This window comes from Diplotaxodon limnothrissa, linkage group LG20 (genome assembly GCF_057381915.1).
Source record: "Diplotaxodon limnothrissa isolate DT_005_m linkage group LG20, D_limnothrissa_male_GT1.1, whole genome shotgun sequence".
Taxonomy (NCBI): domain Eukaryota; kingdom Metazoa; phylum Chordata; class Actinopteri; order Cichliformes; family Cichlidae; genus Diplotaxodon; species Diplotaxodon limnothrissa.
Genome location: NC_140615.1, coordinates 17,808,817 through 17,833,211, shown reverse-complemented (window position 1 = coordinate 17,833,211; position 24,395 = coordinate 17,808,817). Strand labels below are relative to the sequence as shown.

General features: G+C 41.8%; 1 protein-coding gene across 1 annotated transcript in view; it reads left to right on the top strand.

Moving 5' to 3' along the window:
- The window catches only part of ntsr1 (neurotensin receptor 1 (high affinity)), a 90,704-nt gene that overhangs the window by 54,346 nt on the left and 11,963 nt on the right, over positions 1-24,395 (top strand). The window contains exon 3 of the mRNA XM_085345120.1: positions 3,446-3,530. Coding sequence (XP_085201246.1) covers positions 3,446-3,530 — 85 coding nt within the window. The remainder of the gene's footprint in view (positions 1-3,445; positions 3,531-24,395) is intronic.

Below are 24,395 nucleotides of genomic sequence, written 5' to 3'. Positions count from 1 at the left end.
AGAAGCTTCTCGGATGAGAGGTGAAACGTCTTCAAGCAACTTAAAGAAGTCCAGACGCTTTTCTTTGCAAGCTCCTTTGACTACGATGACCTGGATGACTGAGAACCTTCACAGACAATCATTCATTCATTCATTCATTAAGTCAAAGTTAAAGTAAACTTTATTGTCATCTCTGCTATATCCAGTCCAGCATACAGAGAGATGAGATGATGAGGCTCTGGTTTCATCAGTGCAAAGCAAGCTAATAAATAGATATAAAAATGAGAAGAAAATAAATAAATATCCGCTTGAGAGTTACAATTAGAATTTACAGTTGGTGTGGTTTAAAGTGACCAGTGTAGCAGCTTGTAAACCCAGTTCAACCCAGAGTGAATAAGATTGTTCATAGGGCAGCATAAATTGCCCATAGTGTAAATGACCTTTAAATTTGGTAAATATTTTTTACATTTGTTTGAAAGGCACTTTGGTTTTATTTTTGAAATCCGTGCTTTTATTTTGAAACAGGAAACTGGCACAAAACCGCTAAAGGGCTGTTAGTAACGTTTCTTTTAGGATATGGTAAATAGTGTGCCTTAAAGTGAAAAATATGTACGTTTACTTTGCCAATTAGTACCTGGCTGACAGTGGCACAAGGTTTGTTAATGTTTCCTTTAACGGAATAAGTTACATGCAATCAAAATGTCGTTTAATAGAGTTTATGTTGTTAACCTTGACCTTGACCTTTATGTGTAGTTGTAAGTTAGTGAGGTGATATAATGAATTGAGTGATGTAAATTTGATGTAAATGCTATATGTGAGCAGGAGAAATTTGTTTCCTTTGATGTTATGGTATTAATATTGCTGGTTTTGTTTTGCTCCTAGCTCTTACGGTGTCTTCACTGAATGTTTCAATAAAAACTTTTCCAATAAAACCTCTGTGAAGCATCAGTATAAGAGACCATCATTCAGCCAGGGATGCTACACATAGAGTAGCGTGTCTTACAGAGGTAGTGGTGTGCAAAGTGCAAAAAAAGTCAGTTAACAGATTGTGTGGGTGTGTGTGGTGGGGGGGGAAGGGAGGGCTGGTAGTGAGTTCAGGAGTCTGATGGATCTGGCCCCGATGCTGCGGTAGCGTCTGCCTGATGAGAGGAGAGAAAAGAGTCCATGTGAGGGGTGTGACGGGTCGAGCACGATACCTGAGGCCTTACTGATGCAGCGATTTGAAAGATGACTGTAGCAGAGGGAGAGATGTTCCAATGATCTTGGTAGCTGCTTTAACAATCCGTTGTAGTTTGCTGAGATCATCAGCATTGCAGTTTCCAAACCACACGGAGATGCAGCTGGTCAGAACACTCTCTATTGTCCCTCTGTAGAACATAGTGATGTTGGGAGGAGAGAGGTTGGCCCGCTTCAGACATCTCAGGAAGTGGAGGCGCTGCTGGGCCTTTTTGGTGATGGAGGTGGTGTTGGTGGTCCAGGTGAGGTTGTCTGAGATGTGAACTTACATGTTAGGTATACAGTAATCTGCTATTTGGGGATAATGCCTAGCTATAGCTGAGATCCAATGCGAGTTTCACATTTATGCTTTCAACTTTAATCGTCAGCCATATCTAGGTAATAATGGATTGCATTTATAATAATAATAATAATAATGGATACTTTATTGATCCCCATGGGGAAATTACTTGTTTTTCTCTGCATTTGACCCATTCACTCAGTGAAGCAGTGGGCAGCCCACTAAGCAGGCGCCCGGGGAGCAGTGTGTAGGGACGGTACCTTGCTCAGGGGTACCTCAGGGTAGCCGTTAAGTGGATTCGAACCGCCGACCTTCCGATCATATATATATAGCGCTTTTTGGGCCCTCAAAGCGCTGTACAGTTCCACTATTCGTTCACTCTCACATTCACACACTGGTGGAGGCAAGCTACAGTTGTAGCCACAGCTGCTCTGGGGCAGACTGACAGAAGTGAGGCTGCCATATCGCACCATCGGCCCCTCTGGCCATCACCAGTAGGCGGTAGGTAAAGTGTCTTGCCCAAAGACACAACGACCGAGACTGTCCGAGCCGGGGCTCGAACCGGCAATCTTCCGGTTGCAAGACAAACTGTCAACTCTCTTTACTACTACTCTAGGTACTTTACTCTTTTGGAAAAAAGGAGTTTATGTGACACTGACAGCATTTTGCAAGATTTAAGAGGTCGTCAAAGCAGTTTTTCCATATGGTCAAATACAGTGGTCCCCAGTATGCTGTATCCAGTGACCAAAGAATACTGAACTAGGAGTCTTTCTTCCCTCCTGTGTTACTCCAAATCAAATACCCTTGTGTGGTGATGAGTTCTGAGGGTATTTATGTAATCTGTTGGATGGAATCCAGCAAAGTAGTAATCTTGGGGTTCATTGCACTTTTTTTCTATATGTAAATTCCCTTGCTCAACTTTTATCAATAAATGTTTGTATCATTCTCTCAGTCTCTGAAGGCTATTTATTGAGTTTATTTCATCAATTTTCTTACATGGATTTTAGTCATATATAATGCAACTGATGATGTACAACTAATTTAAATATACCTAATATTAATGGTTCTTTTGTTCTGTCTGACTTTTACATACATTTTTCAAGTATTGAATTATACAAACTTAACCACAAGGTCCACATAAGTTAAACATTTGCATGAGCTAAGGGCTACTCAAATACTATACTTCGGTAGTATAGTAATTACTATAGCAATTACGGAGGTTCCATAAAAACAGAAACAGACTGGTCGAGCTGCAAAGATCTGCAGGAAAAAGGGGTAAATTAATCAAATAAATTAAGCACATAGTGCTGATAATAGTGTTTATTGTCTCAGTCTCTCTGTGTTGGTTTGAGCAGAACATTTATGATCCTGTCCAGTTATTAAAAATGAATATTCTACCTGAATATTTTTGACAGTGTACGAGTCCCTTTTGGATCAGAAAGACTCCTACAGCATTATCTACTCTGAGTTTTAAGTGAAACTGAAATATTTGCCAGCTGGTTGACATAGTGCGTCATCATGAACATGATAAATAATCAGTACAGGGAATTTCCAATATCCATAAAAAAGGTCTCTCTTTTATTACAAAATAAATCATCTGGTTGTTAACAAATTATGACAGGAGATACTGGATTCAATCCATGTGGTTTTTGATTTCAAAAATTCAACTGAAAAATAATTTCAGTGATGTGTACAGGAAATTTATTGACACTGTCACAATACTGTTCTGTTGATCTTTTAAATCAAAAATTCACTGGTTTCTTTGTTCTGATGTCCTTGGTATAAATCAACAATCAAAGCATTTGTTTAAGCCTGATTCCTAATTACTTGTGTCAACATCCTGCACAGTGTGCAAATGAGTATTTTCCATTAACAAATCAATTTTCTGTTTTTCTGTGTCTGTTTGCCTAGTTACTGGTGTCTAACACTTCCCCTCTTCCTTGTGTTCAGGAGCTGTGGTAATAGCCTTTGTGGTCTGCTGGCTGCCCTATCACGCTCGCCGTCTCATGTTTTGCTACGTGACTGAGTGGTCAGAGTGAGTAACGATTCCTCTCAGTCTTTCATGCAAGGGAACATTCACTACTTGGTTTAGTCCACGGGTCAGCAACCTTTAACACCCAAAGAGCCACTTGGACTCGGTTTCCACGCAAAAGAAAACACTGGGAGCCGAAAATACTTTTTGAAATCTAAAATGAAGATAACACTGTATACATTGTTTTTTTTTACCTTTATGCTTTGTGTGAATAAGTAAAGTTTATTTATTAAGTGCTTTTCACAGACAGACAGTCACAAAGCGCTGTACACAAATATTAAAATAAACAATATAATCAATAGGAATTATACACAATTTAAAAGATCAAATGTAAATAATGTAAAGAATATAAAATATGTAGATCAACAAAAGGCTTGTTTGAACAGAAAAGTTTTTAACTGCTTTTAAAAAAAATCCACAGAGCAACTAAGGTTTGTTGCTTATAAAATCCATGAAGTGCTACAGAGAAAATTACATTTAATTTATGTAATTAACACATAAATTTGAACTCTTAAAGAAATATAACAAAAGGAAAGACACCCAGCCGAACTAAAATGACCCGGCAAACATAAACTGTTGTGAGCCGCCAACCTTATATCGCCTTTGGGCTTTTGGAGCCTTGACCTGACTTTCAAAAAGTAATTGGAAAAAAAGCACTATGCTGCTAGAAAGTGAAAAATATATACTTGCAAAATTCTGCCTAAATATGTATTTTACCTTTTTAATGTGTGTGGCGGGGTGTGGCCTGCTGCGCCGCTGCAGGGGAGGCGGACGCACCTGAGCAGCACCCGCAATCACGCCTCGCTGCCTTAACGTCTGTGCCATCTATGCTGTTGTGTTGGTATGTGTCGGGCTGTGAGCTGAAAAGCTACAGCCGGCTGTATGCGTACAGCAACCGTGTGTGAAAAGTGGTCAATAAAGAGATGCTGAAAAGCAGCGGGTCTGCCGTGGTACGAAGTCACTTTCATCTTTACGCAGGACTGTAAGCTGTCATCTGTGAGGTGTGAGCGATGTTTGTTTTTAAACATAGTTCACGGTGGAGAACAGCTGCTGACATAATGTTGACCCGAAGATCCATAATTGGCCTACATGGGGTCATTATAGGACCAGATGTTAGCAATGCCTGACAAGACGGAGCTATCTATCTATCTATCTATCTATCTATCTATCTATCTATCTATCTATCTATCTATCTATCTATCTATCTATCCAGTGTCTATATATATCTCATCCTAATTGGACTGACTTCATTTAAAAATCTCAACCTCTCGTTCTTGCCCCCCCCCCACAATTAACCTTTGCATTGTTTCATTAATCAAATCAAACAAACAACATCTCAGCAGCTGAATGGTCCTACTCAAAAAGTCTCTTTCTTCTGTTCCATATGAATAATGGATAACCAGCTGGTAAATGTGGCAGCTGAAAAATCATACATCCAGAGTAATTAAATGCACTTCCTATTCAATGAAACACAGTAACCACACGGCTTCTGTGGCTGGCGCCCCATTAGAGCAACACAAGTTGCAGAGCATGTTTGCTTGTTGCAAAAAAACAAAACAAAAAACAAAACACTTTAGATGATGTGCATAATAATTATGAATAATGAATAATTATCAAAATAGTTTATAATATATGTTTGGTGAATTAACCAAGGTCTTCTGTTCTGCTTCTGTATAATCTACAATTTATATTATTGACATAAAAGTAACTAATGTTCTCAGATACAGCGGGGAAAATAAGTATTTGACACATCAGCATTTTTATCAGTAAGGGGATTTCCAAGTGGACCATTGACACAACATTTCCACCAGATGTTGCCATCAAGCCAAATATTGACGTCATACAAACAAATCAGAACATATAAGTATACAAGTTAAACCACAATAAATAAAGTGAAATGACACAGGGAATAAGTATTGAATACATGGAGATAACAAGGGGCAAAATGACATAGAAAGCCAGGAGATCACCTGAAATCTGTCAGTATTGATAGAGAAATCCTGTCCCCTATCAGTACTAATTGATATCAGCTGCTTTAGTCCTAATTGATGGCCTATAAAGGCTCCTCATTACCCAGAAGGCACACAGGAAAGACTTCATGATGGGTAAAAGCAAAGAACTCTCTCAAGATCTTCGTAATCTTATCGTTGAAAAGCATTTTGATGGGAATGGTTATAGGTGCATTTCCAGAATGCTGAATGTTCCTGTGAGCACTGTGGGGGCCATTATCCGGAAATGGAAAGTGCATCAGTTCACCATAAACCTGCCACGATCAGGTGCTCCACGCAAGATCCCTGTCCGAGGAGTCCAAAGAATAATCAGGAGGGTTCTCCAAGAGCCAAGAACCACTCGGACAGAACTTCAGGAAGACCTTGCATCAGCAGGTACTGTTGTTTCAAAGAAAACTATAAGCAATGCACTGAACCGCCATGGCATCCATGCACGCTCACCACGCAAGACTCCATTGCTGAACAAAAAGCATGTCAAGGCTCGGTTAACATTTGCGCAACAGCATTTGGAGAAGCCTGTGGATTATTGGACGACTATAGTATGGTCAGATGAAAGCAAAATTGAACTTTTTGGCAGTCATTCTACACACCATGTTTGGAGAAGAAATGGCACTGCTCACCACCCCAAGAACACCATACCAACAGTCAAGTTTGGGGGTGGAAGCATCATGGTTTGGGGCTGCTTTTCAGCAAGGGGTACTGGCAGACTTCATATTATTGAAGGCAGGATGAATGGAGAGATGTACCGGGACATTCTGGATAAAAATCTGCTGCCATCTACCAGGAAGCTAAAAATGAAAAGAGGGTGGACATTTCAGCAAGACAATGATCCCAAACACAAGGCCAAGGAAACAATGAAGTGGTTTCAAAGAAAGAAAATCAAGTTGCTTGAATGGCCCAGTCAATCACCTGACCTAAATCCCATAGAAAATCTATGGAGAGAACTGAAGATTAAAGTTCATAAAAGAGGCCCAAGGAACCTTCAAGATCTAAAGACCGTTTGTGTGGAAGAATGGGCCAGAATCACTCCTGAGCAATGCAGACGACTGGTCTATCCATACAAGAGGCGTCTAGAAGCTGTAATCACCAACAAAGGCTTTTCTACAAAGTATTGAATAAAGTGTGTTCAATACTTATTCCCTGTGTCATTTCACTTTATTTATTATGGTTTAACTTGTATACTTATATGTTCTGATTTGATTGTATGACTTCAATATTTGGCTTGATGGCAACATCTGGTGGAAATGTTGTGTCAATAGTCCACTTGGAAATCCCCTTACTGATAAAAATGCTGATGTGTCAAATACTTATTTTCCCCGCTGTAAATAATGAATTTAAAAAGTACTGCCCCATAAGTTTTAAATTTTTAATACAATTACAACTACTCCATTTTTGTATTTTAGTATAGAACTTTATAGTTGTATGCACAGTCCCCTCACAGCAAGAAAGACAAACTCTCAGATTTAAATCTCCTGAGCCTTTCTATTCTGGATTCCTCCCAAAAAGCACATGAATGTTATTTTAAATGGTTAAGAAAATGGGTAGATGATAACGTACATTCCATCTCTCACAATACCAACATGTACCAACATTGCTCTAGTTGCCTAGGTTATCCAGATATGTGTCATTCAAAAGAATCCTTTTCTCCCATCTAGTGGAGTTCCCCCACTTTTCCAGCTGAGGATCATGGCCTCAGATTTGCAGGTGCTGACACTGGATCAGACTTTTACTTTAAAGAAGTAAAGCTGTGTTAACCATCCTAAATAAGAGAGTTTCTGTGTTAACCTTTCATTGGTTTTCTGAATTGTGATGGTTGGGCCCTTTTTCGGTAGGGGGGTGAGAACTCACCACTTTGGGGAATAACGGCCTGTTTTATTTGTTTTATTGGATTTCTTTATTTTTTTGAGTGTTTTGGGGTTTTTCTTTCTGTTACTTGTGTTCTTCAGGGCCCCGTTAACATTGGTGTACGGTGTAGGTTCATGAGGGCCAGTTGAACAAATAAAAGGGTTACACGTGATTTAAAAGTGACTGTAGTATGTTTCTGTCAAACCAGGTTGTCTTGGAATAGGGGCACCTGGGTTATCTGGTTGGGTACAGGTATGTGGGGCTAGGCTGAGTTAATGCTCGACAGCGTAGTGCACTCCGGGCAGCCGTTGTTCGCAGGTTTGAGCCCTGGAGCCCCCCCCCTTCTGCGCTAGCAACAGCTAAAACCATTCTTACAGTAGTAAGTATCCAGGTCAACTGTACTAGGGGAGGTCACGGACCCAGATCCCACTACCCCCTAGTCGTTCAAGGCAGCTTGTGCACTTCTATACCCTTACATAACGGGGCTAGCAGCCCCTTACACAGGGACAGGACCAGATGGTGTGGAAACCTCTAGCAGATCAGAAACAGGACCTGAATCAGACAGTGTAGAAACCTCTGGCAGAGACAGAGTGAGGTGGAGCTGTGCAGGACACACAGCCAGCCCAGGATGCTATGGCTGGGGCTGTGCAGTGTACGCAGTCTGTTCAAATGGCTCCACTGGCATCAACAGCAATGTGGAGTATCTAGTTGGCTGGATAAGCTTACCTGAGCTCCCAGCTGAAACAGGTGAAGGCTGGGTCGACTCATCTGAGCTCCCAGTTGGTGATACAGAAAACTGAGACAGCTCACCTGAGCCACCAGCTGACTGCAAAGGAAGCTGGGTTGGAGCAAATTACAAAGCCTGATCAGGATGCTCTAACGGCAGCAGCTGAAGTTATTGTGAGGGGCTGGCCTCACAACAGCCAGAACCTGTTTCCTTCCTTCCAATTACCAGCCCTCCCCACCCAAGGAGCATGGACGGGTGCAAGGACAGGCAGGGTCCCAGCTGCCCTTACCCTAGGAACGAGTACAGACTCATGAACAGGCCAAGTTGCCTCTACCCGAGGGACATATACAGGTGCAGAGGAAGACTGAGTCACGGCTGCCTTCACCTGGGGAACAGGTAACGGTTGGACACCAGCTGTTCCCACCCAAGGAACAGTTGGGGACAGCTAAGAGTGGAGACAGTCTCAGAGTACCGACCGAGTGGCACAAAACACTATACACAGTTTTTGAATGGGTGACCCTAGGAAAAGAAAACACAGCTTCTGAGAGCTGGGAAACACACAGTCCAGTTTATTTGGGGCCCAGTTTGGGTTCAACACAAACAGAAACAGAAACTTCTGCTTCTTCAGATTTAGAAACAAAATCAAAGTTTTCGAGCTTCAAAGAAAAACAGTCTGTATGAACTGATGAGATTGGCCAGCTCCTGGGCTCACAGCGAGTGAGATCCCTTTCCCTCTCGAGGTGAGCAGAATCTGCTGGGTCTATGGTGTGGTCGCATTGTTCTGTGAAGATTGCATTGTGTGGCTGGCAGGATTGGACATGGATGTGAACATCTGAGCATAGCAAACATAAAACGTAAACTAAACAAGAAACTAAACTAGGGAGCTAGGAAAACAATAAACAGAAAAACTAGGAGCCAGGAGCTAACTAGTAACCACTCGGGGAAACAAGGAACATGGGAGAGACACACAGGAACATGAGGGACGACGTGACAACAGGCAGAGGGAAACACAGGGCTTAAATACACAGAGAGATAACGGGGGAATGAGACACAGGACGATAGCACAGCTGGGAGTAATCACACACAACGAGACTGGGGAGAAGCAAAACTGAACACGCTGCACACACCAGACAAGGAACTGTCAAAATAGAACAGGAAACATGAGACACAGAATGAGAACCGGGGAAGAACGGACATGAAAACTGAAGTTGACTAGACATGACACAAGGAACACAGGGGAGACACAGAGACGGAACCCAACAGACTAGAAACTATCCGGTTGTTCAGTCTGACGTCACTAGCCGTGTCTGGGTCTAAACTCCGCTGCAGGTCCATATATCAAACGATCACTATGGCATTACTGAGAGTTGAAAAACTGTCTAAAGTCTTTCATCTTTAATAAAATGATCAGCGTTCTGCTCTACCAGGTGTAACAATTGAGTTTGACGTCCAGGCATCCATGAAAACGGAATTTATGACATTTAACGGAGTTAGAAGTCAGGGAGTTAGCTCGCTAGCTTCTATCTAAATACAATATAACACGTCCTGACTGCGGCGGTTTGGAAACAAATTAAATCGTACAGCTCTACTATCACTTCCAGCATAAATGAAGACAGAAAACTAAACAGCAGTGACGTTTGTAGGGTTACTGAAGTTGGGCTAGCTGGTATATAATGATGTGCTACGTGACCGCTAGCGACACAGCTATGTTAGCATAATATAAACAAGCTAACTTTTTTTCCACTCGATAAAAGTTAACGTGAGTGTTCTCGGTGGTCAGGAACAAATGTAATCGCATGGCAGGATGCTGTAAAAGGACCAAACTTCAGCCAGGAGAACAACTGAGATAATCCATCCACAATACGAGGTTAGTCATTCATATACTGCTGCATGGGCTGGGCTGTAGTTACATCCTAAGGTTTTAAAAACTGAGCTTAAATAAATGATTAGCGGTAATAAAGGCCGAGGGAAGTCAACAGTGATCACTGACTGTTTTAGGAGCTTTTTGAGATCAAATAGAAGAAAATACAAAACATTAAACATGTTAACAACCCAAAAGCCATATTAAACGCAGACTACTTTAGGCCCGGAAGTAGGATTCGTCGCGTCATCACTGAACAACCGGATAAATAACTATAAATAATTCAAAAACACAAAACACTGGGTTATAGACCCAGGACCATGACAGAATGGCCCTTATACAACAGGGCCAAATATTAAGCTGTGAACCTGATTTGCTTGTAGCTGAAAGAAACTCTTAATTAATCTCTTTGGATACAGTAACACATATTTTATGATGATAAAAATATGAATGAAGTCTAAAAGAATGTATTGGCAGCTATCTTGATCATGTAGCATAACTGTCATTTTGTCAGGGAAACTGTGAGAAAGCTTTACTTTAACAAATAAGTTTGTAGTATTCAACCTCAGTAAAAACACCAGAAAATCACATACAGCTCAATTAGGACCTCTGAATTTAAATATGTTCAACTGTCAAACTGTATTCCACAAAAACATATTTGTCATAATAAACAACAACATGAATATGTAAATAAAGAATATAATGATGTGATCGAACTCTTTTTGACGCATTCATGCGGGGGTCAGTGTTACATTTATTCTGAAATGCAATTACTCATTATGAGTTAACATCAAGCAGATAGTTTAACATTTAGTTATTCATTAGAGATGCAAAACTGACTATGTTACAGGGTTCTTTAATATGACTTGAACTGTTCAGAAGACTTTCCAAATAAAATACATCATTCATGTATTTTTCTGAGTCGAGTCTGCCACTTCATGCCATAGCTGATTTCTGTCTCATTTGATGTCTGACATCTCATTTCCATGTAGACATTAGCTTCAATATCTGCATGCAAATGGGGAAAAATCTTGAACATTGGCATGCAGTGAAGTTTCTACAGCAGAGGTCTTACCCTTCAGTTGAAACTAACAAAATATGCACAAAGTTCTCTGAAACAGGTGAGACCCGGGAGTCCATGAGTGACATCTCAAGCCTCACTTTTGCACATTTAAACTCCTCTACCAGGCTAGGGATAGGCAATGATAGTATCCCAACACTGCTGAGTCATTTGGGAAGTCCGAACCACTTCTTAACGTAGGAGCTCACTAGCCTCTCCAATTGATTGGCATGATTGAGTGAGACCTTTGTCAACGGCCACGGTAGTCTGGGTAACAACCCAAACTGGAAGCAACAGAGCTTCAGTTTCCCTGGGAGTGCAGTGTTGTTAATCCGCCTGAGGTCATTAGCCATATTCTGCTGTAGTTGTTCAAGTTGCCAGGTATCATTGAGATTGGCATTATACCACTGTCCCAGGCTCTTTATCATAATCATTAGTTATTAATAATAACTAATGATTAAATGCAAAATATCATATGAACACAGAGAGAGTGAAAAGAGGTGAGTGACAGAGTTCCATACATCATGGGAAGCACCCAGAAGGCTTGGCCTCTTACATGATAAGTAAGTTAAGGGTTCAGAGTCACTTGATCAAGCCCTTACTTTAAATTATCAAAAAGGAAAATTTTAAGACTAATATTTAAAGTCAAGATGCTGTTTGTTCCTGAATCCAGACTGGGAGCTGATTACATAGAAGAGGGGCTCTAGGAACCACAAGTAAGCCTGCTGTAAGAGAGAGAAGTACTCTATTCATGTGGTAATCTACTATGAACTCTTCAAGATGATGCCTAATTATTCAGGGCCTTGTGTGTAATGAGAAGAATTTTAAATTATGGATTTAACAAGTAGCCAATGAAGAAAAGCTAACATCGGAGAAATATGCGCTCTCTCTAGTCCCTGTCAGTACTCTCGCTGCTGGATTTAGGATCAACTGAAGGCTTTTCAGGGATTTTTTAGAATGACCTGATATACACTGAACAAAAATATAAACGCAACACTTTTGTTTTTGCTCCCATTCCCCATGGGATGGACATAGAGACCTAATATTCATTCCAGATACACAATATAACCATCCCTCCCAAACAGTGGTCACAAATCAGTCCAAATGTGTGGTAGTGGGCACATCTGCTATATTGAGATAATCCATCCCACCTCACAGGTGTGCCACATCAGGATGCTGATCTGACATCATGAGTAGTGCACAGGTATACCTCAGACTGCCCACAACAAAAGGCCACCCTGGAATGTGCAGTTTTGTCTCACAGCAAAATGCCACAGATGCCACAAGCAATGAGGGAGCGTGCAATTGGCATGCTGACAGCAGGAATGTCAACCAGATCTGACGCCCGTGCATTGAATGTTCATTTCTCAACCATAAGCCGTCTCCACGGGCGTTTCAGAGAATATGGCAGCACATCCAACCGGCCTCACAACCGCAGACCTCGTGTAACCACACCAGCCCAGGACCTCCACATCCAGCAGGTTCACCTCCAAGATCGTCTGAGACCAGCCACCCAGACAGCTGCTGGAACAATTGGTTTGCACAACCAAACAATTTCTGCACAAACTGCCAGAAACCATCTCAGGGACGCTCAACTGCATGCCCGTTGTCCTCATCGGGGTCTTGACCTGACTCCAGCTCGTCGCTGTAACAGACTTGTGTGGGCAAATGCTCACATTCGATGGCGTCTGGCACGTTGGAGAGGTGTGCGCTTCACGGATGAATCATGGTTCACATTGTTCAGGGCAGATGGCAGCTGAGAATGTCCCAGTTCTTGCATGGCCAGCATACTCACCGGACATGTCACCCATTGAGCATGTTCGGGATGTGCTTGACCGGCGTATACGACAGCGTGTACCAGTTCCCACGAATATCCAACAACCTCGCACAGCCATTGAAGTGGAGTGGACCAACATTCCACAGGCCACAATTGACAATCTGATAGACTCCATGCGACGATGTGTTGCACTGCATGAGGCAAATGGTGGTCACACCAGATACTGACCGGTTCTGGGTCCCCAGACCCCCAATAGCGTAAAAAACTGCAAATTCCAGGGTGGCCTTTTGTTGTGGGCAGTCTGAGGTACACCTGTGCACTACTCATGATGTCAGATCAGCAACCTGATGTGGCACACCTGTGAGGTGGGATGGATTATCTCAATATAGCAGATGTGCCCACTACCACACATTTGGACTGATTTGTGACCACTGTTTGGGAGGGATGGTTATATTGTGTATCTGGAATGAATTTTAGGTCTCTACGTCCATCCCATGGGGAATGGGAGCAAAAACAAAAGTGTTGCGTTTATATTTTTGTTGAGTGTATAATGACATACAATAGTCAACCCCTTCACATTCAGAATACTTTATTAATCCAAGAGAAAAAGATGTGGTCACAGTGGCTCTAAGACAGTAAACATAGCAATTAACTAAACTAAATTAAAAAATACAATATATTACAAAGTCACAAAACTGTTCTAATAAGTACAAGTATCTCTAATTAAAAAGAATCTAGTAAACACAAAATTGAATGTATATATAATTGAAGTTGAGTTTCCCTTCTTACTGACTTTGTTACTAAAAGTAAAAAATGCTTGAATTGTTTTGTCAACATCACTCTGAGACCCAATCTGTCTGATTTTAGAGACATTGCACACATGCAAGAAAGCAGTACTATAAGTGTTGCCCTCTTAACGCCATCCAGAGTATCTGGTTCAACATTATGTTTGAATTATTGTAGGGTCTCTACCTTACAGTATAAAGCACCTTGAGGTGACTGCTGTTGTGATTTAGCACTATATAAATAAAACAGAATTGAATTGACAGTTTCTAAGATTTGTAAGGGCTGAGTACAACAACCTCAGTTTTATGTAAGTTTTATGCAGTACCTTTTTTTATCAACAGCATGTTCTTATCTCTGTAATGGTGATAAGTATAACACTGTGTCAACAGTATCAAAAGCTGCACTGAGGTTTAGCAGGAGAAACATGAAGAAGAGTCCACTGTCAGAGAGAAGATCATTTGTAACTTTCACCAATGTTGTTTCTGTTCTGTGATGAATTTATGTAGGGCTTTTTTGTCTTTTTTTTTTTTTTTTTTTTTTTTTTACAGAGTAACATCTTTTTGCCTTTTTCCAGGCAAAATGAAGATCCTCTAAATTAGTGAGACACCATTTCGTGTCCAGCTTACAGATTATCTGCTTTAGGGTGCATGTTTGTCAGTCATACCAGGGAGATAAGAACTTTGACTGATTTGGGTATTCCTTTTGCAGAGGAGTCAGGGTCATAGGCAGTGAAGATTTGACACTAGGAATAAAGTTTAGGTAGTTGCTCTGCACTGTGATATCACGTGGCACTGAACATAACAGTAGAGGAATTATATGCTAAATAACAATTTATTTACATGAATTTGAATAACATTTCTCAGGCTGTGGCCACAGATTATTCCTCTTAACTGATTTTTTTCTCCATTTTTGGATTTTGCTAATGGCTTTGTCACTAGCATGTGATCTACAGACCTAGAGCACCTACAGCTTTTTCACATCCGGCACATCCATATGTGCAGTCGCAAACACGTTTGCAGTCTCCCCCAAGAAGAGTCTCAAGAATGCTGATGAGGTGCCACAAGAAAGGTCATTACATGAGAAGAGCTGGATCGGAAGGGCATTAACCCAGCAGCAGGGCTGATAGCTACAAGCCTATCTAGTCATGAAGGTCCTGAAATGCTGTTCCACATCCTTCCAGCCTACTTTATCCCCTAAATATAATAAAATCATAATCAGTTTAGTGACACCACAGTTATACTCATACTCATGACTCATATTGCAGTTTATAGAGGAAAGGAAGACTCTTGAAATTTCGATCACTTCACACACTTTTCGCATTAAACCTGTTAAGTAAGACTGAGTCACTTGCACAGTTAGCAGTTAAGCTGCTGTAACTTTGTTAGGTTGAGCTGAATAATGAGTAATTAATACCTAATTTAATTACTCTTTATTGTCTTTTTGTTGGTGTGACTGTTGTGTTACTGCATTGCAGTTTGGGGCCCTATTTCAGCTTAATTATATTTTAAATACAAATTGCACAGTGGTGAATAGTTTTGACCATAATTATATATAGATTACAGGTAAAGTAAAATTCTGATATTGTGACAGCACTAGTGCAGGGTAGGACCTCGGTTTCCTTTTATTAGTGTCTGAAATCGTACACAGCAAAATCTCCAGTGTTAAATTAACACTGGAGAGTGTCTATATGGGTCCACACCTCTGAGTGTTAAATACAACACTGTTGAGTGTTAAATTAACACTTTTGACAGTGTTATATGTTTAAAAGTAACCTAGTCAGTTTTGAAGATTAACAATGGCTAACACTGAGCAGTGCTGATTTTCTAACACTGGAAAATAACTCAAAATGTTAGAAATATTCCAGTGTTAGAAAATCAGCACTGCTCAGTGTTAGCCATTGTTAATCTTCAAAACTGACTAGGTTACTTTTAAACATATAACACTGTCAAAAGTGTTAATTTAACACTGGAGATTTTGCTGTGTACAGTATAAAAGCCACTGTTGATACCCAAGTGTTTTTGCTATCATCTTGGTATTTTAAAACTGGATATGACAAATGAGGGATATTATCTTTCTTTCTGACACTCAAAAAAAACATTTACAAAATGGACTGAGAATTTATAAAAATGTTTTATTCAATATAACTCGAAATGAGTGATTGAGTCTCAGGAGAGTTTTTACAGAGGTCAGGGCAGAGGGTTGCCCCAGGCGACTGTTAAAAGATGCGGGTTTAAAGCACTACTATGTTGGCTTTATTTTCAGAACAACAAAATAGATTTTTCTTTTCTCCCGAGTATGTCTAAAATATTTAATTTTGCTGTGGTATGTTCAAGATTAATGATACGGATGACAAATGTCAGGACTGACATTTGTAATTGTCTTCCTTGCGGATGTGAATCCGGCGAACAATATTTTGCATTGTATTTTTTTTAGGAGATTTCAGAGGTATCATTATGGAGACAAAGACCAGGATCAGGGATATAAAAGACTTCCAGCACCTCGATAGCACAGAGTTTACCAAGACCCAAAAGTCGGATCTAACTGGACCGTCCCAAAAAATGTGTAAGAACGTGCCTGGTGACGAATCATTGCATATGTGACAGTGATATGTAGCCTGTAGTTTCATCTGGAATCTCTTAAGGGATGTAATACAGTGGGGCAAAAAAGTATTTAGTCAGCCACCGATTGTGCAAGTTCCCCCACTTAAAATGATGACAGAGGTCAGTAATTTGCACCAGAGGTACACTTCAACTGTGAGAGACAGAATGTGAAAAAAAAAAATCCATGAATCCACATGGTAGGATTTGTAAAGAATTTATTCGTAAATTAGGGTGGAAAATAAGTATTTGGTCACCTCAAACAAGGAAAATCTCTGGCTCTCACAGACCTATAACGTCTTCTGTAAGAAGCTTTTCTGTCCCCCACTCGTTACCTGTATGAATGGCACCTGTTTGAACTCATAATCTGTATAAAAGACACCTGTCCACAGCCTCAAACAGTCAGACTCCAAAATCCGCCATGGCCAAGACCAAAGAGCTTTCGAAGGACACCAGGAAAAGTATTGTAGACCTGCACCAGACTGGGAAGAGTGAATCTACAATAGGCAAGCAGCTTGGTGTGAAAAAATCAACTGTGGGAGCAATCATCAGAAAATGGATGATAATCTCCCTCGATCTGGGGCTCCACGCAAGATCTCATCCCGTGGGGTCAAAATGATCATGAGAACGGTGAGCAAAGATCCCAGAACCACACGGGGGAACCTGGTGAATGACCTGCAGAGAGCTGGGACCAAAGTAACAAAGGTCACCATCAGTAACACACTACAACGGCAGGGAATCAAATCCCGCAGTGCCAGACGTGTTCCGCTGCTGAAGCCAGTGCATGTCCAGGCCCCTCTGAAGTTTGCCAGAGAGCACATGGATGATACAGCAGAGGATTGGGAGAATGTCAGATGGTCAGATGAAACCAAAGTAGAACTTTTTGGTATAAACTCAACTCGTCGTGTTTGGAGGAAGAAGAATACTGAGTTGCATCCCAAGAACACCATACCTACTGTGAAGCATGGGGGTGGAAACATCATGCTATGGGGCTGTTTTTCTGCCAAGGGGACAGGACGACTGATCCGTGTTAAGGACAGAATGAATGGGGCCATGTATCGTGAGATTTTGAGCCAAAACCTCCTTCCATCAGTGAGAACTTTAAAGATGAAACGAGGCTGGGTCTTCCAACATGACAATGATCCAAAACACACCGCCCGGGCAACAAAGGAGTGGCTCCATAAGAAGCATTCGAAAGTCCTGGAGTGACCTAGCCAGTCTCCAGACCTCAACCCCATAGAAAATCTGTGGCGGGAGTTGAAAGTCCGTGTTGCACAGCCCCAAAACATCACTGCTCTCGAGAAGATCTGCATGGAGGAATGGGCCAAAATACCAGCTACTGTGTGTGCAAACCTGGTAAAGACCTATAGTAAACGTTTGACCTCTGTTATTGCCAACAAAGGTTATGTTACAAAGTATTGAGTTGTATTTTTGTTATTGACCAAATACTTATTTTCCACCCTGATTTACGAATAAATTCTTTACAAATCCTACCATGTGGATTCATGGTTTTTTTTTTCACATTCTGTCTCTCACAGTTGAAGTGTACCTCTGGTGCAAATTACTGACCTCTGTCATCATTTTAGGTGGGGGAACTTGCACAATCGGTGGCTGACTAAATACTTTTTTGCCCCACTGTATATGTTCTGTGTATGGTTTTGAAATGAATTAGTTGATGCGCCAGGTTCCTAGAAGTCAAACTCAGATTAGACCACACTGTATCCCTGTCTATATTAACCTGTAGATCTCCCAGTTCCCTAACCCAAAAAATGGCAGTTTTTCTTTTTAACACTCATGGTTCACTTTGAGCTAAAAAGCAACTACATCTACATCCATCTATCTATAGACATACATCTGTAGACAATTTAGAATCACTAATCAATATAATATGCATGACTTTGGATTGGACAGGGAGCACATGCAAGTTCCACAAGGAAACCTAGATCCTTCATGCTGTGAGGCAACAAAAAGAAAAAAAAGAGAAGAGTATAGTAAATCATGCTTATGTGTTGATTCAGCAGGAAGCTCTAAGGGACAATGAACCTCTGAAAACAACACATATAGCCTAAGAGCTTTACGATTATTGCTTAACTGATTTAAGATAATTGCATTATTGCTTAATTTTGTATTTTCCTTTGCATAAATAAATAAAACTACGCCAAGAAATGAATGTGCACTGGTGTATAAAATAATCACCAGACTGCAGGAAATGAAGTGTCTGTCTGCTCAGAATATTGCAGGGAATAACCCCCTGGCCACATCCATGCCCTCTCCCCAACATGCAATCAAAACATATGTCTTGCCTTTCTGTTTCATTTCCAGGTTTCCAATCATATTCAGTTGTCTTTGTTACTGAACGATGTGGTCATGACATATATGTATATCAATATTGTTCACTGTATTTCTTTTTGTAAGAAATTAAATCAAATGGTAAGTCATGTAATGCATGTTTAAAAAAGTGAAATGAACTCTTTACTCATACTTTAAAATAAAAATGTAATCTTTAAATGTTATGTTGTGTTTTGGTCAAATTTGGCCGATTTAGTGGCTACATTGTTTCAGTAGCGTTGAACTTTTTTTCTAGCTGTAGTGTTTAATGCTTTTTTGATGCCTTGCTCACAACTGTGTGATGGCATCGTGGCATGTCGATAGATCCTAAGTGAGGCTCTTGATTACATATTTGATCAACACACTAATGAGGAAGACAGAGACCAGGAAACTCACAGTGAGGATGGATTAGAGGAGGAAGTGTCAGGAGCGGAAGATGGCACAGACCAAGAAATGACTGATGAGGAGGAATTCAGTGATAATGGTCACAATTAAATCAAAGAATTGGAAATGATCCCCACCTGAGAATCAAGTTAGGCTTTCAGCTGAAAATGTCTCAGGACCTAGAAAATATGCCGCATCCTGGACTGATGACAAATCCTGCTTTGAGTTGTTTATGACAGTCCATCAAAACCACAGTGGTAAACGTAACCAACCTGGAAGGGAAAAAACAAACTTACAAAGACATTTGAAAGGAAATAATCCAGAATGATGTGAAAGCATACATGAGTCTTTTGATTTTGAGTGGTGTGCACAGATCCAGAATGGATTCTACCAGCAGTTTATGGGATGTAGAGTATGGTCAGACAATTTTTCAGGCCACCATGTCATTCAAGAAGTTTAACATGTTGTTATGGGTGATTCGCTTTGACAATCATGATACACGACCAGGTCGCCGTCAACAAGACAAATGGCAGTGATCAGAGAAGTCTGGGAGAAGTGTGTGGAGCGCCAGCCACTCATATATATCCAAAGTCGAAACGTCACAGTTAATGACCATTTCTCTGTTTGTAGGAAGCACTCTCCTTTCAAATAGTATATGCCAAGCAACCAGTTTAAATATGACATAAAGATATGGGCAACCATGATACCAGAATGTTATGCCTGGAACACGCAGGTTTATATGGATAAACCTGCAGATGGTGTTCCTGAAAAGAGCCAAGCATAAGATAACGTGAGCTGTCTCTGACACAAATGTAATTTTGTGATAATTTCTTTTGTTCATTAATAAAATGTTCCCAGTCACTTTTGACTGGGAAGACAACAGGTGTTACTTTATTTGACTGTATAAACATTTTTAAATGGATTGAAATCAAATGTTCTTGGTAACTTTCTATTATGTTTCATCTGATTATTTCCTAGAGACAAAATATTCCAGATATGATGTTTTTTAGAATTCTAATTCAAGGCATATAACCTCAGATCAATGAAACTTACAGGCCATAAATAACAAATAGAAGAAGAACAAGGCTTTAGGTTGAAGAAAAAAATCTAACACAACAACTAATGATAATATATATTTATAGTTTGTATCATGAGTCTTAATGTAATGGCCATTTTTGACTGAGAACACAAAATTGTTTAACATGAAATGAACATAAAATGAAGGTTAAAATAAGTGTCAACACTAGAGTGGTGTGATCTGTTTGGTGTGCCTACGCTATGCCTCCAGGGGAGGTATTATTGAGAGTAGTGATGGGAATTCAAGCTCTTTTTAGTGAGCTGAACCAAAAGAGCCGGTTCTCTAAAAAGAGCCGGCTCGGCTCACTAAAAAGAGCCAGGTCTTTCAGCTCCCAACCGGCTTTTCAGGTTGTTTTGTTGCTTTAATTAATTTATTATCAAAAACAATATAAAATTATGCACAATAGGAATTACTAATGTAAAAAAAACCATGGTTTTATTTATATACGGGGGCCCCAGACACAAAGCACATATAAACTCCCAAAGAAATTGCTAACATTAACTGAACTTCCAAAACAGAGCTACCTAGATCACTTAAATTACACAGTTGAAAGCATATGTCTATTGCTTGTGTACACAAATTATTTGAATATATATATATATATATATATATATACATACATACATACATACGGCAAGGAGGAGTCAGGACGCCAGGTCAGGGGGGAGATATCATCACCCCCACCCGAGATTGGGTACATAGCCCCAAGTGCGATAGGAGAAGGATCGTTGAGTGCGAGAGGAACTGACCTGAAAAATAGGATCATGGCCAAGCTTGAAACCTGGATCCCGCGTAGCCGGTTACCAAGATTACATGAAGTTCCCTCAGAAGGTCTGCTAGATGATGTTAATGCAGCACTACGGACAATACCTACAACCACGATTACCGACACTAACAAGCTGATCTACAATACGGCAACAGTGATCAGTGAGATGCTTGGCTACAAGTTGAACAGCGACAAGGGGCAGTACCCTCCATGGAGAAGGAGGCTAGAGGGCAAGATCAAAGTAGCACGGAGGGAGGTTAGCCAACTAACGGAGTTGCAGAAAGGTGCGACAAATAAGGTGCCTAAGAAATACAGCAAGCTGTCCATACCTGAGGCCTTGGAAACTCCCAAGCAAAGACTCACAGCCTTGGCCAGCCGCTTGAGGAGGTACACCAGAGAGATAGAAGGCAGGAGAATAAACCAGCTGTTCTCCACAGAACCAGCAAAGGTGTACTCTCAGTGGCAAGGGAACAATAAGAGAACAGCACCACCAAGGCTGGAGACGGAGCAATACTGGAAGAGCATATGGGAGAAGGATGCAACCCATAACGGCAATGCTCAGTGGCTAGAGGATCTGAGGGCTGACCACAGCGACCTCCCTGAACAGGGTCCAGTAACCATCACAGTGGCAGATATCCAAGAAAGGGTCTCCAGTATGAAGAGTTGGACAGCACCAGGGCCCGACATGGTTCACGCCTACTGGCTGAAGAAGCTGACTGCACTCCACGAGCGTCTGGCAGCACAAATGAACCAGCTGCTAGTTAACGAGAGACACCCGGAATGGCTAACTGAAGGCCGGACGGTCCTGATCCCCAAGGACCCCAAGAAGGGACCGGTCCCCTCCAACTACCGACCAATAACCTGCCTCAGTACTACATGGAAGCTCCTGTCAGGCATCATATCGGCTAAGATGAACAGGCACATGGGTCAATACATGAGCGGGACACAGAAAGGAATTGGCAAGAATACCAGAGGCGCAAAACACCAGCTACTGGTAGACAGAACAATCAGCCGAGACTGCAAGACCAGACTGACCAACCTGTGCACTGCCTGGATTGATTACAAGAAGGCCTATGACTCAATGCCCCACAGCTGGATACTGGAATGCCTAGAATTGTACAAGATCAATGGGACCCTAAGAGCCTTCATCAGGAACTCAATGGGGATGTGGCGTACAACACTAGAGGCCAACTCCAAGCCCATAGCACAAGTCACCATCAAGTGCGGGATCTACCAAGGAGATGCTCTGTCCCCACTGCTGTTCTGCATAGGCCTGAACCCCCTCAGTGAGATCATTAACAAGACTGGCTACGGATACCGACTACAGAACGGAGCAGTTGTCAGCCACCTCCTGTACATGGATGACATCAAGCTGTATGCCAAGAGTGAACGAGACATCGATTCACTGATCCACACTACCAGGCTATACAGCAATGACATTGGAATGTCGTTCGGACTGGAGAAGTGTAGTCGGATGGTAACAAAGAGAGGGAAGGTAGTCAGAACTGAGGGGATTGAACTACCAGAAGGCAACATTGCAGACATAGAGGACAGTTACAAGTACTTGGGGATCCCACAGGCGAATGGGAACCATGAAGAGGCCGCTAGAAAAGCTGCAACCACCAAGTACCTGCAGAGGGTCAGGCAAGTCCTGAGGAGTCAGCTGAATGGTAAGAACAAGATCCGGGCCATCAACACGTACGCCCTGCCCGTGATCAGGTACCCTGCTGGGGTAATAGGCTGGCCAAAGGAGGAGATAGAAGCCACTGACATAAAGACAAGAAAGCTCCTTACCATGCATGGTGGGTTTCACCCCAAATCCAGCACCCTGAGGCTGTACGCTAAGCGGAAGGAAGGGGGCCGGGGACTGGTGAGTGTCAGCACCACAGTCCAGGATGAGACAACGAACATCCAAGAATACATTAGGAAGATGGCCCCAACTGACCGAGTGCTCAGTGAATACCTCAGGCAGCAGAAACCCAAGAAAGAGGAGGGAGACGAGGAACCATCATGGAAGGACAGGCCCCTGCACGGTATGTACCACCGGCAGATAGAGGAGGTGGCTGATATCCAGAAATCCTACCAGTGGCTGGACAAAGCTGGACTGAAAGACAGCACAGAGGCACTAATCATGGCAGCACAAGAACAAGCTCTGAGCACAAGATCCATAGAGGCTGGGGTCTATCACACCAGGCAAGACCCCAGGTGCAGGCTGTGTAAAGATGCCCCAGAGACAATCCAGCACATAACAGCAGGGTGCAAGATGCTAGCAGGCAAGGCATACATGGAACGCCATAACCAAGTGGCCGGCATAGTGTACAGGAACATCTGTGCCGAGTATAACCTGGAAGTCCCAAGGTCAAAATGGGAGATGCCCCCAAGGGTGGTGGAGAATGACCGAGCTAAGATCCTGTGGGACTTCCAGATACAGACGGACAAAATGGTGGTGGCTAACCAACCGGACATAGTGGTGGTAGACAAACAGAAGAAGATGGCCGTAGTGATCGATGTAGCGGTTCCGAATGACAGCAATATCAGGAAGAAGGAACACGAGAAGCTGGAGAAATACCAAGGGCTCAGAGAAGAGCTCGAGAGGATGTGGAGGGTGAAGGTAACGGTGGTCCCCGTGGTAATCGGAGCACTAGGTGCGGTGACTCCCAAGCTAGGCGAGTGGCTCCAGCAGATCCCAGGAACAACATCGGAGATCTCTGTCCAGAAGAGCGCAGTCCTGGGAACAGCTAAGATACTGCGCAGGACCCTCAAGCTCCCAGGCCTCTGGTAGAGGACCCGAGCTTGAAGGATAAACCGCCCGCAGGGGCGTGCTGGGTGTTTTTTTTTTTATTAGGGGTGCAACGATACACAAAATTCACAGTTCGGTTCAATACTTTGGTGTCACGGTTCGATATTTTTTCGATACAAAAAAAAATGTTCATGCCTTTTTAATTTGTCATTTCTTAAAATTATTAATATATATTTTAACTCAAAAATACAGTTTTTAAATTTAACCCTAACCCTTGTGCGTGTTTTTTATTTTGACAGCGAATGCGCACCTGCGGACCACTTATGTGCACCCCTGGTTATATAGCTCATCATATCGCAGCCACAGAAATTATTTTGTCCATGAAACCATAAAGCTGCACTTTCTTTTTGCCTTATAGTCTGATTTGTCATAACTTCTCCGTTTTGTGGTAAGCTTTTCTTTGGCTGTCACTTCTTCACCCTGACCTGTCTTATTTGGCTCAGCAGAACTAAAATATATATCCTGCTGCTTTTACACACGCACTCACATAAGCTCAGCGATTCTCTGCGCGATCAACCTCTCACATGTTTAAGGTTGCTGCGGGAGATTTCACTTGTCATGTTTGCGTAGTAAGCTAACGATCAATAAGACGATGTCAGAGGAATTGGTGCACAAATTATCATCACTCACCAATCAGTACTGTCGCTCTCTATACACAGTTCGCGCGATTGCAAAGTGAAAGCAAAAAAACAAGCGCAAATTCAAACGCGATTTCAATATGTCACATGTCACATATTGACAGTGGCTCACCGATGCCAATGGCATAATTACCCAGCTACATTTCCGAAAGAATGCAAAAGCATTGACATATATTTTTCCTTCCTACAATAGCCCGACGGGCAGGGCAGAG